Source organism: Maniola hyperantus, chromosome 3 (assembly GCF_902806685.2).
Source record: "Maniola hyperantus chromosome 3, iAphHyp1.2, whole genome shotgun sequence".
Classification (NCBI taxonomy): domain Eukaryota; kingdom Metazoa; phylum Arthropoda; class Insecta; order Lepidoptera; family Nymphalidae; genus Maniola; species Maniola hyperantus.
This window is the reverse complement of record NC_048538.1, coordinates 5,337,663-5,357,292: the sequence shown is the minus strand read 5'-3', so window position 1 is coordinate 5,357,292 and position 19,630 is coordinate 5,337,663. Positions and strand designations below refer to the sequence as shown.

Sequence of the window (19,630 nt, the reverse complement as noted above, 5' to 3'; positions counted from 1 at the left end):
TAAGTTGCACAGTGGTTTTCACCTGCTTAACATTTGGTAAAGTGAATTTAATACACTTTGTCTTTTTCCCGTTGAGAAGCAGGTTATTAGCTTCGAACCACTGTACTAACTTGGTGAGAGAATTGTTTACTTCATCAAAAGTTGTTAAGTATCGATTGATTTTAAATAAAAGTGATGTATCATCAGCAAACAAGACTATCCCGTAATTGTCCTTAGCGAGGTAAGGAAGGTCATTGATGTAAATAAGGAACAGAAAAGGTCCTAAGATGGAACCTTGTGGCACCCCCATTTTTACAACGGATCCGGGAGATCGCTTTCCATTCACGTCTACCCTTTGTATTCTATCATTTAGGTAAGAACTCATCAATTCCAATGCTGCACCCCTAATTCCATAATGGTGCAATTTCGCGACCAATGTTTCATGATCAACGCAGTCGAAAGCCTTGGATAAATCACATAAAACGCCAAGCGCATCACGTGATTCCTCCCAGGCTTCAAATATATTTAGTATTAACTCAACACCAGCATCGGTTGTTGAGCGACCCCGTGTAAAACCAAACTGTTTGGTGTGAAATAAATCATTAATGTTGAAAAAATTAAGCAGTTGAGTTAAAATTATTTTTTCAAAGATTTTACTAAAAGTGGGTAGTACAGATATCGGTCTGAAGTTAGTGGGGTCACTAGTACTACCTGATTTAAATAATGGAATTATTTTACTATGTTTCATTAAGTCTGGAAACTCACCACAGTCAACACAATTATTGAATATTAATGCTAACTCGGGTGCAACAATATCAATTAATGATTTCACAACGTTAACGGAAATGCCCCACAGATCATTTGTTTTCTTATTATTAATTAATTTAAAAGCTTTGATAACGTCAGAGCAACTAACGTGACTGAATTCAAACATTTTATTACATTCAGGCACGTTATCCTCCAATAGTGAGAGAGCGGCGGCTGCTGAAGAGTTCAATGATTTTGTAGTAGAAACAGGAATATCTGTAAAGAAGGTCTCGAAAACGGTTGCAACCTCGGGGTCTGACGTAATCAACTTGTCATGATATTTTAGTTCAAAATTACAAGTTTTATGTGTCACTCTTCCTGTTTCTTCGTTAACTATTTTCCAGGTAGTTTTTACTACATTGGAGCTGTTTTTAATTTTTGCCTGGATATATTTTGACTTGGCTGCAATGCAATCTCTCTTAAACTTTTTGGAAAACAGTTGAACGTACTGCTTGAATTCGTCACCAGTATCATATTGTCGCTCCGCATACAATTCATATAGTTTTTGTCTACTTTTATGTAGTTCTACTGTTGCCCATTCACTAAAAACTTTTGCATCAGTAGTCAAGACCGATTTACTGGTGAATATTGAGTTAAATATAGTATTGAATATATTAAAAAATGTATTATACATTTCATCAGGACTAAACCCATTTGACAAAAATGGAAGGTGTTTTATAAGGCTTAGTCTCATATTCTCAATTCGGTCAGACGTTACTGGTACAAAGGTTATTCTACGTTTAGAATTTTTTTTCTTCAAATTTTCAAACTGGATCAACTGTCCACAATGATCCGAATCCAATTTGCTAATTATGGTTTTAGTAATTGGATTTATATTTGTAAAAATATTGTCTATACATGTGGCGCTAGTTACAGTTATTCTTGTAGGCTCCATAAACATGTTGGATAGGTTGTAGGATTTGAAAAGATTTAATAATTTGCCATTTAAAGGGCTACTTTCCAAAATATTTACATTAAAGTCTCCGCACACAATCAGCTTTTTATTTGATTTTGAGATTTTGAATAAGACTTCATCCATTACCTTTTCAAAAAGATCAAAGTTAGACAAGGGTGGTCTATATACAGACACAACAATGAATTGCTCAAGTTCAACTGAGGATAGTTCTATTGTTCGCTCAACAGACAGGCTCTCTATGTCATTTCGATTCTTGAATTTTAATTGTTTGCTAAGCAAAATTAACGAGCCGCCATGAATCGCATTGGTTCTGGTGAACGAACTACCAACCTGGTGATTACCAAAATTGAATGTATACTCATGATTTTTTAACCAATGCTCAGTTATACATAAAATATCAATATTGAAATTATTCAAAAAAAGTTCTATTTCCAGATCTTTCCCTCTGATACATTGAATGTTTTGGTGCACCAGATTGATAACATTAGATTTTTTGCAACAACTTGCAATTTCTAATTCTTTGCTGTATCTCTGTGGTGTACATCTACTCATGTGCTGAAGCGTCCGTCGCGCTCTGTAGTGACTCATTTCATACGGTTCAGTCTAAGCGTATGTTAAGGCACAGGCGACGTAGGTAATTCAGAGCAGTGCAGGGCAGAGCAGATTGTGTAATACCTGAACATACTGAGAGCTGCAGCTGAGATATAACTTTGAATGTTGAAACGAGTGGCAAGTTATCCAGAACCAGATCAGTCGTCAGATCGCGCGTCACATTACAGCGCGGCGCCTTATTACTAGCTTATGCTCGCGACTTGGTCCGCGTGGACTACAGAAATTTCAAACCCCTATTTCCCCCCTAGGGGTTGAATTTTCAAAAATATTTTCTTAGCGGATAATTACGTCATAATAGCTATCTGCATGCCAAATTTCAGCCTGATCTGTCCAGTAGTTTGAGCTGTGCGTTGATAGATCAGTCAGTCAGTCAGTCACCATTTCCTTTTCTATATTTAGATAACTTTCCGTAGCGCACCATCGCTGCTGTCTTTGAAAATATTTTTTTATGAAAACGTGGGAAACCTTCTTTGCAGTTCTGTCGCCAAGATGAAACATGTCGGTCATTTAGTAAAATCTATCTCACTTATATTCCCTCGAGGCCGCGTCCCTTGTCACGAGTCAAATTGAGAAATTTCTGATTGCAAGATTTTGGTTACTTCTTTACGTCCCGATTTTGTCATCATATTTTTGATTTAATCATGAATTTTATTATATTGAACTTCAAACTGTTGAAATGGGTAGCAAAGTTTTGTTCATAATAATAAGTATTATTGACTATTGTCGTCGGGGGAACTCTTTAGACAATTTTCTTTTTGTATAAGTATTTAGGCAGAAAATTACCTCAATATTCACCCTTAAATAGAGATATTTGGAAGGATCATAACTCAGAAAGACTTTGACTTATGACTCATAAGTCATAACTGAGTCAGGAGTAATATTATAGGAGTCAATTCAATTCCCAATTATTGGCTTTTAGGTGTGCCAGCTGGGCACAGAGTGTTTCGCCAGTGTCACGTTTATGGAGAAATTATAGGAGTCATTAAATTAGTTATTTTCTCCGCCCGCCTAATACATAGGCCGCCAATAAGGCCTTTATTAAAAGGAAAGATAAGATAACACCATGTGTCACCGTCGCGGATTAATGGCCTTAACCTTTTTGACCTTCCTCAAACAATGATTTGGGCAAAATATCCGTTTTTTAAGTAAGAACATGTTTCAGGTACAAGAGGTAGGTATAAAATAAGCATTCCTAAACTTTAATATTATAATAATGTTTATTATAAGTAAGTACCAACATCTACAAATCATATTGCGATGGCTCCTTAAGTAGGTAAGTATTTTGAGACAACTAACATTTTTCTTTTAAGGTTGTACCTACCTGTTTTGATTTTTTTATGGAATTTATAATAATTAAAAAATCTTATTATGTATTTGGTATACAAAATAATTTTCCTATTACTAAAGTAATTACCTAGGATATTTAAAGCTAACGCTCTATTTAATAGCCAGGATATTTTGTACAGGTCCCTACATCAAATAATTACCAGTCAAATAGTTAAGCTGAAAAAGTGATGGAAATGGTCGAAATATATAATTGGTACATAGATATATATATAACAGGTGGTTAGGTTGCATGTCTCGGAAAAGCTATTCCGTAGATAGGTAAGTACCTACACCTACATACTATCTTTAGGTAGTAAAAAGTTGACGACACTGACAAAGGTATATACTTAAATGTACGCTTTATAGTATAAGGTGGTGTACTATAATGAGTCATTTATTCTTCTTTTATTTTCAACAGTCACGCCAGAACATTTAATATAACTGGAATCGTTAAATGTCACCTGGAGAAAACCATAAACATTAAAGTAGGTACCCATTCGTTTAGAGAGATAACACAAAAACAGTGATTTATGTATGAATGAATGAACGATAAGTTCAGTTACGATGTAATTTAGATTATTCATTAAGTTTCTTCATTTATATTATTATCTTATCAAACGCACCAACCTGAAAACCTACTTACATAATAAACAGTATACTAATAGGTATAGGTATAAACATAATCAACATTTCCCACTGTGATCCGTGACACAGAATATATTATTATAATAGTACTACGTACGTGGATCCATCCGATAACAGGCGATACCTACCTACGCGATCTCTAAACTAAACTAGAAAGGTCTAAAATCTTAGTGCTATCTTTTTTCTCAGGAAGATGACAATCGGGGTATGAGGCGGGGGGACACCCCACACACCCGCACGTCACCCGCGCTCGCCTCCACCGGGTTAGCGCGGGAGCTGTGCGGGTGTGCAGGGCGTTCCCTCTCCGATTGCCATTAAGACCTGTCGCGCACTATACTTGCAACTTGTCTAGAAGTCTTGCATTAATTTATATTATATAAGTACCTACTTTAATTATTATTTAGTTTTATATATCCGTGCGTTTTAACATTACATAACATAACATAATAATATGTCCTTTTTGAGTTCCGTCCCCCTTACACAAGACATGCGCTAGACAGACCGCGATTACCTACAGTACCTACCTATAGAACTATCGCATCGCGAGTGGTTGTGAGCTAGAACTTTGACCTCATTCCATGTTATTTCTATCCTTCAGACCTTCCCCAGGAGTAGAACCGTATCGCCACCAATTTATTTTGGGAGGCCACACTTCTTGCCAGCTATGTTGCTGGGCTCCCTTCGTAATGTTTGCCCAATCTACCTCCATTTACGACGTTTGACCTCGTCTGTTGACCATTCCATGCAGCGCAGCAATTAAAAATCGATGTTATCAATTCAACTACCTAATGTTGTCAGTCCAGTTGTTAACCGAGAAATTTACTTCTTACAACCTTTTATTGATATGTACTAATGTAGGTAGGTAATGTTCCAAATGGCAGATACTAAAAGTGTTAGTAAAATTAGCAGAAAGCAATTAATTAAATTCGTTTAGTAAATGCTTCCCTTTGGAAAGCAAGCTGATACATAAAATTATGGAGATTGGATGTAGACATTTTCCAAGTATAGGTTACTATTAACTAACCACCCGACCGTCGCCGTCGTAGGTATATGTGCAACGTCCAACGACAGGCAATTACTTGATGATACCTTTGTTAGATTACCAGGTTAGTAGTGACAAGTTTATGTAATTACTATTTACTCTGCAGACTGTACCTAGTCGATTGTGACTAGGTTTGTCTACGATCTAGAATAGTCTGGGAGGTTAGCACGGAAATCGTAACTCGTGATTCGTGACTCTTGAGCACTGAGCTACACCCTGACTGAGACATTCGCAATTTGTATTTTAGTCAGTCAGTTAGTTAGTAATTTTTTTGAGATTATCATGTTGCGGCTTAAAAACTTGACTGCTGATGTGCAATATTATTTGAAAGCCGTCCTTACTTTCGGCCTTGAAAGGGAATTTATTCAGTCCAGTTTGAATTGCTTTTAACACGGAAATTAATGGTAGAGACACAAAGTATTTTCAGCGAGCACCTATCTACATTACAGATACTAATATACTTAAATTATTACTTATTTATAATTCACAATATCAATTGAACATGAGTAGGTAATTATTTCAAGGATAATACAAAAATGCGAAAAGGAAAATCCTTGATAACTCTTTCTGTGGGAAAATCCTATGCTGTGTAATGTATAACTGGTAGGTACTGTAGTTTTCTACCATTATTATGAGCCACGGTGAGACGGAAGACCTGTGAAATAATGTGTTACCGAAATTCATATTATTATCTCTTCAATCACATTTATTCTAACTCTATTCTGTTAAAATAGTTTAATTATAATTTTAAGTAATCTCTTTTGGCCTTCTGTTATACCTAGATTTAAATTTAAATAATAATTATGTATTTACGCTGTTGATTAATTTCAAATACTTAAACAAAAACAAAAAAACAAAAAACAAAAACATGAGTCATGACTCATGACTACTGTATTCGTTAGATAATAGGTATATTATGTAATAACTGCACTGGTCTAATAAATAAATTCGCTTGGGGTGGAAAATCGCATTATTACAATAATTACCTATTTAAATAATAGCTTTTAGAACTTATAATCAAAAACACATTATTTAAAAAAAATTGTTTAATAATAGATACCTTACAATAGTTTCAGTTAAAGATATTATTATTATTATTATTTTCTTTAAAACTATGTTGTTGAAGAGAAGTAGGTGTAGGCTCTAGGTATAAATTATTTTATTTGCCGCTAACAGAATGTAAAGACCGAATGAATGGGAACTAATTCTATTGTTAAGTTACGACCTTCATGTAACATGTAATGTAATCTGTAACTGTAGTAGATAAATTGAAGCTATCGAATACATCTATAACGTTTTCCCATGCATTTATGCCTACAGTAGAGAGACTTTTTATTCCGCAAAATCAAAAAGTTTCCACGGGATTTAAAACCCTATATCCATGCGGACAAAGTCGCGGGCATCATCTAGTAATGAAATAAAGTTCGAAACTAAAAAGGAATAATAAAATAAAATAAATGATGTGGCTATTCACACGATATCTACTCATCTGCTATCGGCCAGCATGGAGAAATGGCGAATGCTCGTAAGGCGTATGGTATGACATTCTTTCGTAATACATCAAAAATATGATTACCTACTTACCTTGTATGACCCACCAAAATGTGAATAAAATCGAGGAAAACTGTACGGCTGATCTAAGCTATAAAACCTCAATGTAAGTACATTGGTAATAATTTGCAGTATTGTAGGTTAAATGTATGATAGTGAATGCATATTAAGTCATTTATATTCTCGGGCTATTAGCTAGAATTGATACACAATACGATATGATATACGTGCGGTGATAGCCTACATACATACATACATACAGACGCGGGAAGCGACTTTATTTTATACTATGTAATAAAGAAGTAGGATAAACTCACGCCACCACATTAGTAGGTACTAAAGATGGGCGTTATTGGCTATTTCTGGCAACGGTTAATCAACAGTTATTTAGTTTCAATACCAATATTGATAACCGTTGCTGAATATCGGTATCAGAGTTGTGTTTCAACTAATTTAATATGTTTCCGTAGTAGTAACTAAGCTAGCTGCCGTATCAATACCGTCTGTATAGCTAGCGCGCGCATATTCACTAAAATAAAACCAATTTTACTTTCATGAATATCGTGAAATAATCACAACCTTAAGTTCATAGCAGCAAAGTTTAATTATAATGATCATTGACATAGGTCAAACTATAGTGGACGCCTGCACGAATAGTTTGCCACAATCCAGTTAACCAAAAACATTTCACGAAGATTGATAAACCAAAGAGGACCTTATCTCTATTACTCTAAGGCTAACTGTATTAAGATTGATAGATCAAAGTGTAATGGACAAGTACTTGTACAGTTAAGCCTTAGCGTAATAGAGATAAGGTCGGCTTTGGTTTATCAAGTTCTTAGTTACTAAGCCGGTAGCCAATAACCGCTTCTTCTCAGCTTTCAGTGAAAGAAAGAAAGAGAAGGCATAATTATAGCGTTTCTAGTTACCAAAAAACCAAACAATGCATTGTCAGTTGCCAGTTGGCAGCGTTGCGTTGTCAGGTGGTTCGTCATAGATGTTAGCTGATAACCGTTGTTAGCTACGACAATAACGCTACGGTACGCTATAGGCACGGCAGCGGTTTTCAGTTAAGTTAAGCTATAACGGACACATGTCTAGCTAGGTACCTATCTACATTGCACCCATGCGAAGCCAAGGCGGGTCGCTAGTATATGTATATAAATGGAAGAAACTGTGGAGGCTGCCAGGACCCACAAAGGGTGATGATGATTTCAATGTACGACTAACTTCTGAATCGCTGAGCAGAATAGGTACTCCTAATAAGCTCTGTATAGTTTCGCGAGACTGCCCAAAAATGCGAGGCGATAACCTGGTGCATTGCTTGGTTGGTTAGTTGATTGTTGATTGGTTGGTTGCGGTTGATTAGTTGATTAGTTGGTAGGGTGGTAGGGTGGGTTTTCTCAGCTACATGGCTGCTATGAGCGTACGTCAACTGAGGCACAAGCGTATCCCCGGTCGAAGTTTCATAGGTTAAACTAGCTTATGCTCGCGACTTAATCCGCGTGGACTACATAAATTTCAAACTCCTATTTTACCCTCTTAGGGGTTGATTTTTCTAAAATCCTTTCTTAGCGAATCTCTACATTATATAATAGCTATTTGCATGCCAAACTTCAGCTTGATCCGTCCAGTAGCTTGAGCTGTGCGTTGATAGATCTGTCACTCAGTGAGCATTTCGTTTTATATACAAAGATATTAGAGACTAACTCGAATGACAGACAAGTGCAAGTGCTTCGAACATGTCGTGTAGGTATCAGAATTCAAATGAACAAACTTCATTTCGCCATAACGATTATTAATTTATCGTCAGTAGTTAGTCATTGTTAGGAAGACAGCTTGACGTCCTACCCGGGACAGTGGATGAATGGAAATGGTAGAATTAAATCTGGTTAGAGATCCGTATGCGTTATGCGGAAGACACTGGGAACCCACCGAATTATTATCCCAAGAAAACTTTTGCCATTAGGTATGTGAATAATAGGTGTCACGACCCTCAGCCATGAAGGATACCTACTACGCAGAGTGAGAGAGATAGAGATCTGCATAACGCAAATAACATTACATAACTAGTTCGGCTATAGACTAGGTACTTCTGTTATCAATCCTAAATTCATCCCTCACCATCTTGATTATTAAATTAAGCGTTTACTACTTAATCGGTTTATTAGATTTTTTTTTATTCAAAGAAATATAACAATCGTGTAAGTACAAACAATTTGGTGTAAAAACTATAGTAACACAAATATATTAAACCTATTTCAACTAGACAATACAATAAGCAATAAATAATATTATATTATCACCAGCGAATATCGCTGAACTAAAAGAATATGGCTTTCTATAGACTATTAAATAAAAGAATAAACAATGCTACCATGAACATTTTCGCGTTACCTTTGCGCACTGCACAGCTGTTCATACGAACGTTAATAAAGTACAAAATTTTACCACAATCCACCTCGTAGTTAGTCATTCCATCGCGGCTGTACATGATGAGCCTGCAGACCGCTTTCCTGGTGACATACAGTCGCCTACGTGTTGTTGGGTCTTTTATGGTCGTCTGCTTCCAGTCTACAAAGGCATTTTGGTCGTCCTTCTCTCTTAAATCTGTGTCTTCCCTTGGAACTGGAATGTCCGCCATCGGTCTCGGCTCCTCGTTCCAAAGACTAACGTCCACTTTGTCTTCCAGCATCTTTCGAGTGTTGTATTCGTGGATGAAGTAGTGAAGAAATGCATGGGCTATATGGCAGTATATTGCGAGGGTTTCCGTCAACTCTATGTCCTCTATCCTCAGCCAACATTGCTCAGCGCGATCGTTGCGATTTGGGAACTCTAAAGGCACCGGCAAAGCGTATGGCTTGCGAACATTCGTCTCCTCATTTTTAACAGCTATGGTACACGGAAAACTGAATAGAAGTATGAATAACATTTTAAATGTGCAGCCGGTACGACGTCATGATTGAAACTGATTGTCATGCCTTTGTGTTACTACAAAAAGTGATGCGGAATGAATCGCCTTCACAGACAGTGATTATCGGATGAAGAGATTACTGGTTTGCAATTTTTACGATTATTTGTCACAGTGTTTGGTGTCGGTTAACAATTTAATGTTGCTTAATAAGTAGGTAAGTACGTCGTTAAATCCTTTTAGGATTTGGTGTAAACGTACCTAACAAGTTTCAATTGTCTTAGAGCCCAAAGGCCGCAAGCAAGTTGATAACAATTCCGGGGTCTGCAGCACTCTGCATACGAGGAATGAGGTCTACTTTAGGTTCTTAGTTTTTGCAATGTCATTAGTCATCATTACTTATCAACTGTACAAATACCCATACAACTAGAACAATCATTTACAATAAATACACTTGCAAAATGTTATTATTTTTTTAGCCGACTTACAATAAGCGGGACGTATTAATTATATTTTAGTACCTACCATAGTTGCAACGTAGTTAGGTACCTAGTAGCTAAATGTACTCGTACTCGTGTAGGTACTTACTACATGCTTTCCAAACATTATTTTTAACGTTGGGAAATGCATTTACGCATCCCTCCGGTTAAATGGGCAAGTTATGTGGGACTCGCCAGCCGAGGGGTGACTGGAATACCCACTACCCAACGCGGCGCTCCTGCGCGCTTCGCCTGGCGAGTGGGTCACGGGAAGCAACTGCTTTCAAACATTTTTTTTAACGCTGGGAAATGCGTTTACGCATCCCCCTCTCGTGGAAGCCAGCCAGCTAACCAGCCAGCCAACCAACTGGAGGGAAGGTATGTGGGACTCGCCGGCTGAGGGGCGACCGGAATACCCACTAACTCCCAGCGGCGCTCCTGCGCGTCGCCTGGTGACTGCTAGTCAGAGGGACACCTCCCCCCTGCCAGGTCATTAGCCATGGCTAACAATATCCCCGAAGAGAGATTATTAGCCATGTTACCGGGGACCGGACCAGCAGCACCCAGACACACTGGGAGGTTACCTGGCTGGCACCCCAATTGCTTTTCAAACATGGGTTGAGCTGTTATCATAAGGTGCAACAAGTTGTCCAGAGTCCTTCAGGAAATAAATACCTACGCTTCATTTCATTTAGGTACCTATATATTTTAAAATTTTCTTATCTTCTTAATTAATTAAATTAAAGTATCCGCCACATCGTTTGCGTCTGCTACTGGTTTTTAACGAAATTAAAATAGGTACGTTACATGATTTATTTTTTAATGCCTTTACAATATAGGAGCGCCTATTCGAGTTATATCAGCAAATAGTATGGTGTTGATTTTAGACGTTTTAATATAACGGGCGGGCGTGAAAAGCTGTAGCCTGTAGGCTGTAGGCTGTAATGTACTTATCTATGTACCTACTTACCTACGTAAAAAATTTGATTACATAATAATGTACTTACTTACGCACAACATGTGCGAAAACCAGCCGAGAGCGAAGAAGAAGAATGTACCTACTTACTTATAATCCGTGCAAACTGAGAACTCACTCGCCATTTTACCTGTATGAGTCAACTGCCATGTCAAAAGTACGTATTTAGTCCTTATTCTAAGGTAGATGGAGTGTAGAGGTAAGGAGCACGATCCCTGGGGAAAAAGTTGAAAAATGTGTAGGTATATAAACAGTAAATAATACCTACTCAGAAGTCAGAACAAATACCTACCTGTGGAAGTAAGTAGCCCTATGATTGTGACTCTAACTCTAGAGTCTAGTTAGAGCGAGATAGCTTAATGCATTTAAGCTCATAGAATGATAGAACGTAACGAATGATCATAGGGTTCCGTACCTCAAAAGGAAAAAAGGAACCCTTATAGGATCCGCCGCCCGTCCGTCCGTCCACATTTTGTCTATGGAATAGGCCGGCAGACAACAATAACAAACAAAAACGAAACAAAATGTGTGAATGAGGAAGTTTCAGGGACAGCTTCAATAAAATTTTCATAGATGTCTCTTGAATTTTTCGCATAGGTCGCCACCTCAGACTAGTCGCCACCTACAGACCCTACGGTTGCTCTTTCATATATTACAAAGTAGGTACCTACTCTGTGGGTTGCTCGACACTTCAATCTAGTGCTGACGTCACTAAAATGGCGGCCACATTAATTGTTTATTTCGGTTCCAATGTTACCCGTGATGACTGCAACTTTTTAGGTACCTTAAATGGAAAGACTCTGGGCCCCATAGAGCTAGGCCCTGGCACCACTGAAAGTGTCAATGTCAGTAAAAAGTTAATAATAATAGGGATAGTACGAAAAGTATCGATATTTTTTCTATATAATATATTGCACAGATATGTCCAGATTTGCAACTAGCGTGGCCCCCTCAGTCCCTCTCGCTCAAGCAGATTTACTTACTTGTGAAATGTCATTCCTTCTACACTTCACGTTGTTTGCCAAGTACAAATACATTTTGGCATAGGCATGCATGTTTTATAAAAATATCAATATATTAATAAATATCGACCTAAGTCGATATTGATGTTTCGATATATCGGTCAAGTACGCCAATATATCGATATTTATTGATATTTTAATGTTCATTTAAGTGAATAGATAATCAAAAAATTGGAAATAAAATCAATGTGTTGTTCTCGTGTATGTATTCTTGAAAAAAACCAGTTACACGATAAGGGATAAAAAATAGGTTAGCTGCGTCTCTGTTTATCACATTAGTAAATTTATCTGTGCTCTCTTTTTAGTGCGAATGAGAAAGCAAACGTTCCTGCATCTACCTTTATTACTCTATCTACGGTTTATAAAGGTAGGTGATTTTGATATTTCGTTACGATATTCTTGAGTTTACTCGATATGGATATCAGCGTTTCATCGATATTGATAATTATCGATATTTTAGGCTTCGGTATATCGATATTCATCGGGTTTCCGATGTATCGTATCGTTGCAACCCTATTCATAAACAATTTCACGAACTTCACTAGTTCACTAGCTGTTTGTGAGCTGAAATACAAAGTACTCTGTGGTGAGCTTCACCAGTTTGGATTTCACTATAATTTTTACGTTTGTCTTTGTCTTTTATAGTTTTAGTGGTTTTAGTCACCGGTTTTAGTTTAGTGCGCAAGAGTCGTGGTGAATCACGTGTTGTTCGTTTCTAGTGGTGAAAGTTGATGAATTAACATTAACAACATGCATCGCTATTTAAAAACGTTGTTTTGTGCTTTATTACTACTTTCTATCGTCGATCCAATAACGTCAAAGCGATCGTACAGTAGTGGTAGGCATTCATATCCGAAGCCAAGTGGGGGTGGCCTTTCGGGCGGCGGCAGTCACCACAGCTACCCGTCATCCGGTGGCCTTTCGGGTACAGGAGGACACGGGTATCCGTCGTCGGGTAACAGTCACGGCTACCCTTCATCAGGCGGCCTCTCGGGTACAGGAGGTGGCCACGCGAATCCTTCATCTGGAGGCGGCCACAGTTATCCCTCATCAGGCACGCATGGGTCGTCGGGACAAAGTCACGGTTACCCGTCAGGTAAAGGCTTGTCTGGCAACACACCGAGTCATGCTGGCAGTGGAGTGAGTCACACTACAAATATCCACCATCATTACAACTACAATCCCCCGCAACAGATCAGATACACCCCCACACATGGCGGACCATCTGTACCCTATCCAGTGTATCATGGTAGCCCACCAAATTACGTGTACCAATACAAAGACTCCGGAAGTAAATATGGCACACTTTTAGCTGGTCTAGCCTTATTGAACCTCGGAACACTAGGTGTCGCCACTTACGCAGCTGCCAAGGCCCATTCAGGATCAGGACAAACTTATGTATCTAAGCCGGGCGAAGTGTGCAAGTTTGGCCTGAAAAAAGACAATGGAGACTATGAGGAAACTAAAATAGATTGCAATTTGATATCCAGTTTCATTTTTGAGGAGGAGGCCAAACAAAAAAGCACCGGAACTAACTCCACTGCAACTGTAGTAACTACAACAGTGACCAATGTTACAACACTGAATGCAGATGGATCTGTCAATCTTCCGCCACCGGCACCCAGTACCCTGTATGAAATTTTACCAAATGGCACATTGGTGCCAGTGAATGTGACCAATGTAAACACCACAGCGTCCAACAATACAGCACCCAACACCCCAGCCGCTCCGGGCACTGTGACTTCTTCAGTAACTATCACTACGACAAACACAACAACTACAGATGCTTTACAGGTCAAAGGCAAGGAAGTTGAAGTAACACCGGGTATGAAGTGCTATGTAATGAGACATAGTCCAACTAGTAACATGAAGAGATCTGTGCCTTGTGGTCTTTTACAGACATATGCGACACAATCTTTGAAAAAGAATTCAGCTTCGAGAAACCTGCCAGTACTATCCATATTAAGTGTTGTGGTCGCTATATTTGTTGCATATTGAAATTAATTAAGTACTAAATAGTGTTGTAAATTTAAAATGTTTGGAATTTATTTAGTTAAATATCACAATGATAACAGTATTTCTTACAACAGTACTTCTTTAGTAAACAGTAGTGCTTTAACTGTCTCCTTGTGCCAGATAATAAAATATATTGTATTGTTCAGATGTTACAGCCTGTATAATATATATTTTTGGAATCTTTATTATGTAAAATATTGTTTGTTTGTAAGAATTGAAGATAATTATGTATCATTCCTTCCATGAACGGTAGCTTTGAAATGATATTATGTGCCAAGCTATAGACACTCTAAAATACTGACTGATCTATTTTTTACTTATATATTTAAATAAATAGTTTTACATGGGGTCTTTTATAATTATATTATACTTTAAGTGGGACTTAACACAGCTGAATGTATATAATATTTGTCTTGAGTTATATTGAATTGAATGTGATATTTTGTAAAACAGTATTTGGCTATATTAATAAATTTTGTTAGTAATAAAAGTTTTTTCTTTTAATCCTATAAAACTGGGTTGTTTTTTCAGTTAATTAATGACCTGTTTGTTTGTATGCATAAGTATACAAAAATCACTGGACACTTTTTAGTTTTGTTTTTGTAAGGTTAGATTTAAAAGTTAATAGTAAGTACTGTGTCATTAGTAACAGGATATTTGAAACATGTTTTACTAGTTTTTATTTTTTCAATCAAGTAGGTACATAGGTAGTTTAGTAATCTTTAATTATACTGTAAGTATAATATCTTAAATTGACATTAAATCTGTACTTACCTAAACAAGATACTTACCTAATATGTAGTAGGTAGGTAAGTATTCCATCAAAATAATATATTGTAGGTAAACTTGTTTTTATTGTTTTCCTTGTTTCCATGTTAGGTATTAGATCTTTTTCATCTCACTCTGTCACTATTTGCTAGCAAACTTCATCCAAGTACCTATGTTATAACTTATAATTGTTATATCGCGCGCGACTGGTCGAAATGACAATCGGGGAGGGAACGCCCCGCACAGCCCCCACACTAAGGGTGCCTGTCCACTGAAGCGGAGCGGAGCGGAGATGTGTATAGTTGACCAATCAGAGTTTTATCAAATGACGGAATAAACATACCTATTACTTTATTTATCGACAACCTGATTGGAATGCTCAACACATCTCCGCTCCGCTCCGCTGCAGTGGATAGGCACGGACTATACCTAGCATCAGCTGTGTGTTGTCCTAATACATAGGTAGGTACCTATCATCAGGGTTTTCCCTGAAGCATTTCAATGGCTTGTAACGTAAACCTCGAAAATGGTCAGGCACAATAACGTGCAAAGTATACAGACATGAGACAGTAATTAGGAAGGTAGGTATATTATTATTATTCAAGCAAGATTCAAGCATAACCATGTCTCCATGTAGGTAAGTGCCTACTACATTATTAAGTGCGTTAATGAAGGAATAAAGTACTGTTAATGATGTTAATATCCTTCCTCATGGTCATACTTTTAATGAAAAGCTAAATATTTATAAAACTGACTAAACGAGGTAGGTAGGTACAATCAGGCATAGGTAGGTAGTACCCATAGTAGGTAATTGAGGTATGAGGCGAGGGAACCCCCGTATACCCGCGCTCTCCCGCACCCGGTTAGTGCGGGGCATTCCCTTCTCGATTGCCTGGATCTCGACCTGTCTCGTAATTCGTACTACGTACCTCTATATGTTATAGAAGCTGTCGCACCGCCGTATGTTTATATTTCGAATAGTCTAGGTACGGTCTATCAGCGGACCTTTGGTTATGCGACTCGCAAGTTGCCATAGCTGGAGATAGTTTGTGTTATGTAATGAGATCCCATACACACTTCAGGTACACAGTAGGTAGGTACGGAGTTTTTATACGTAATAATACCTAGTCAAGATAAGTTTTGTTTATGTTAATACTATATTATGATAATATTATATAACTTCGGGCCTGAGATGTTTTAACCGGCAACGGGCAGACTTTTGTTAACACTTGACTCTATTATGTGTACAGTGGTCAGTGAATATACCTACCTACTAAGTGGAATAAGATATTTGATTTTCTCCATCCTGACCCACCTTCTGTTACATATTATACTTATTGATTTGGTTCCAAAATTTGAAATTTAGCTAAGTTGGTATGTAGGCTGAACTGATATTGATGAAACTTTCAATGTTGTGCAGTAGAATATTCTTATCTACCTAGTATGTGAAAAGCTGTGATAGCCTAGTGGTTAGGACGTCCGCCTCCTAATCGGAGGTTGGGGGTTCGATCCCGGGCGCGCTTTTCGGAGTTATGTGCGTTTTAAGTATGTACCTACTTAATTAATATCACTTGCTTTAACGAAGTTACTAGAAACGTCGTGAGGAAACCTGCATGCCTGAGAGTTGTCCATAATGTTCTCAAAGGTGTGTGAAGTCTGCTTATCCGCACTTGGCCAGCGTGGTAGACTATGGCCAAAACCCTTCTCACTCTGAGAGGAGACCCGTGCTCTGTAGTGAGCCAGCGATGGGTTAATCATGATGATGATGATGTGAAAAGAACAGTCAAGAATTATTGATGCGTGGGACAAACCAAGCTCGTGGCTAAGCTCAGTGAGAACGTGTTATGGTTCGATGCCTGGTTGGGTTGAATCAGTACCCTACCCTTATTATAAATGCGAAATTGTGTTTGTTTGTTGGTTTATTGGTTTGTTGGTTTGTCCTTCAATCACGTCGCAACGGTGCAACGGATTGACGTGATTTTTTTTGCATGGGTACAGATAAAGACCTAGAGAGTGACACAGGCTACTTTTTATCCCGGGAAATCAAAGAGTTCCCACGGGACTTAAAAATCTAATTCCACGCGGACCAAATCGCGGGCATCAGCTAGTTAATGAATAAATTGTCAACTTTCGCCTTTTGCAACGAGTGTTTGGTCTAGTAATAGCTATGCTATTATTTTATAATCTGGAATCCACTTTTAAAAATAAAAGTACATAATTACGAGTTAGGATTGGAACGGCTCCAACTGATTACCAGACGAAATAAAAAATCTTGATCTTGAATCTTGATCATAATAATAGGTAACTATAGCGCATTCAATATAACCTGGCGTGTTTCCACTTGAAACCGTCATTAGCAATAACAATTAGATTAAATTCGACATGCCACGTAAACAATAGGGGTAATAAAACAAACACTCATAGAGCCCATTCATTTTAAAGGAGCCGGTTCAACCTTCTATATTTTGTTACAAACCAGTGTTGATACTTTTGGATTCACCCGCCACGACTTAATCCTATTGTTTGTCCTAGACCAAGTCCTACCATAGTCCTATAGACCAGTGTTTCCCAAACATTGTTCTGCCATGGCCCGGTAATTTTCACATTGCCCCTTCGTGACCCACTTAACACTTCCCAAGCTGGTTCCATTAGGTACCCCGGCGAACTTCGTACCGCCTAACAGTCGATTTTTTTTCAGGATTTTTTTTAAATTTTTCTCTCCGTAAGAACCATTCCCCGTACCGTACTTCAAGGAATATTATGAAAAAAAAAGTTAGCGAAATCGGTTCAGCTGTTCAGCTGTGTGAGATTTGCGATCAGCAACACATTCAGCGATTCATTTTTATAGAAAGAGATAATATTATCGATATTTGGTAATATTTTTAAAACAATGCGGGAATGTTGCGACCCGGGATTTTATTTTGATGGCCCAGTACTGGGTCGCGACCCGGCAAATGGGAAACGCTGCTATAGACCTAATGAGTCACACGTAGCTACCTACAAGCCTACATATAATACAATAATTTTAAAACCAACGACCGCTAACTCAATGATGTGGCGTACATGCGTACATCACAGTACTGACAGTACATAGTACTTATGTGTGTGGTACCTACCTACCTATAGATACGCCAATTTGTTCCGCTTGGCGCTCTTAGACGCCAAAAATATGAAACAACACAAAATATGTGAATATGGGAGGTCCTATTCCGTATTCAAAATTGAGTGAGGTACTTTTTGTAAACTAAGCTTATTCGTAGTTCCATGGATTTGATAGAGAGTGTAGGTAGAACCCGTTCTATGAAATTGTAATTGTAAGTAATTCATAGCAGAATATACTAATGAAAATTATCTAAAGCTGAAGGTCTGGTTAAACACAATTGGCATCAGCAAGGTAAGGTAAACCCACTGAGTATCCTATTATCTATATCTATGCATCTAGGTAGTTACCTAACCGAATTTAGAACACTGAACGCAGGCTCGTTTTGTACTTATTGCGTGATTCTTGCAACTGTATGACTGCGGAGCGTGACCACAGGCGGGACTGCGATGGTGCGTGGCCAGCAATGCGGCTCCAACATGAGCTCCAGTATGAATGATGTCGTTGCAGTGTGATGTACAATATTTTGTATAGCAGATACGCGGCCGAAAGTTATGAACATCGGCCTTTAGAATGACATTTCAGGTTTGTAGAGCGTTGTCTCTGTCACTCATACCCATATGACGTTTTGTCGGTCTCAACGACCGAGACAGTGCTCTACAAATCTGCTATCTCCTAAAGATCGATGTTCATCACTTTTGGCCGCGTACTGTAATTATGTACAAATATTATACATCGACCTTTAGAGCGTTGTCTCTGTTACTTACACCTTGACCTATGTGACGTTTTGTCGGTCTCAACGACAGAGACTCTCCAAAGGTTGATGTATACTATTTCCTGCCGGGTACTGTAGGTAGGTAGCTGACTGATAATCTATATATATAAAACGAAAAGGTGACTGACTGACTGACTGACTGACTGAATGACTGACTGACTGACTGATCTATCAACGCACAGCTGAAACTACTGGATGGATCGGGCTGAAATTTGGCATGCAGATAGCTATCATGACGTAGGCGTCCGCTAAGAAAGGATTTTTCAAAATTCAACCCCTAAAGGGGTAAAATAGGGGCTTGAAGTTTGTATGAAATTCTGTCAGTTTTGAAGTGTCTATAAAGAAGTTTTGTAGTTAATATTTTTGCAATTAGCAGTATGACATATTTTATTAAGCTCATGTTAAAATTTCATAATTAAAGATCAAACCTAAGGGTGTAAAATGGGGGTTTAAAATTTGTGTGGTCCACGCGGACGAAGTCGCGGGCATAAGCTAGTATCGTATAACGTAAGTAGTTACCTACCTACTTGCTTTAACGGTGAAGGAATACATCGCGAGAAAACCTACATGCCTGAGAATTTTCCATAATGTTCTCAAAGGTCCCTCAATAGCTCATCCGGTAAAGGAGTGGACTGAAAATCGAAAGTTCGACGAGCGACGGTTCAAACCCCGCCCGTTGCACTATTGTCGTACCTACTCCTAGCA

At 38.1% G+C, this 19,630-nt stretch overlaps 2 protein-coding genes and 1 long non-coding RNA gene across 3 annotated transcripts in view; 2 read left to right on the top strand and 1 right to left on the bottom strand.

Moving 5' to 3' along the window:
- Positions 1 to 19,630, bottom strand: part of LOC138404751 (uncharacterized) — a 622,276-nt gene that overhangs the window by 277,014 nt on the left and 325,632 nt on the right. The gene's annotated exons all lie outside the window — the stretch shown is intronic.
- Positions 1 to 19,630, top strand: part of AdoR (Adenosine receptor) — a 62,760-nt gene that overhangs the window by 35,505 nt on the left and 7,625 nt on the right. The gene's annotated exons all lie outside the window — the stretch shown is intronic.
- Positions 12,872 to 14,772, top strand: LOC117996580 (uncharacterized). Its single transcript, XM_069509648.1, has 2 exons — positions 12,872 to 12,890; positions 12,927 to 14,772. Exon 2 carries the CDS (start codon positions 13,017 to 13,019, stop codon positions 14,262 to 14,264), a length of 1,248 nt encoding a protein of 415 aa, XP_069365749.1. The 5' UTR covers positions 12,872 to 12,890; positions 12,927 to 13,016; the 3' UTR covers positions 14,265 to 14,772.

Excerpts from the sequence above, each read along its gene's own strand:
- LOC117996580 (XM_069509648.1), top strand. The coding sequence starts at position 13,017 with ATGCATCGCTATTTAAAAACGTTGTTTTGTGCTTTATTACTACTTTCT.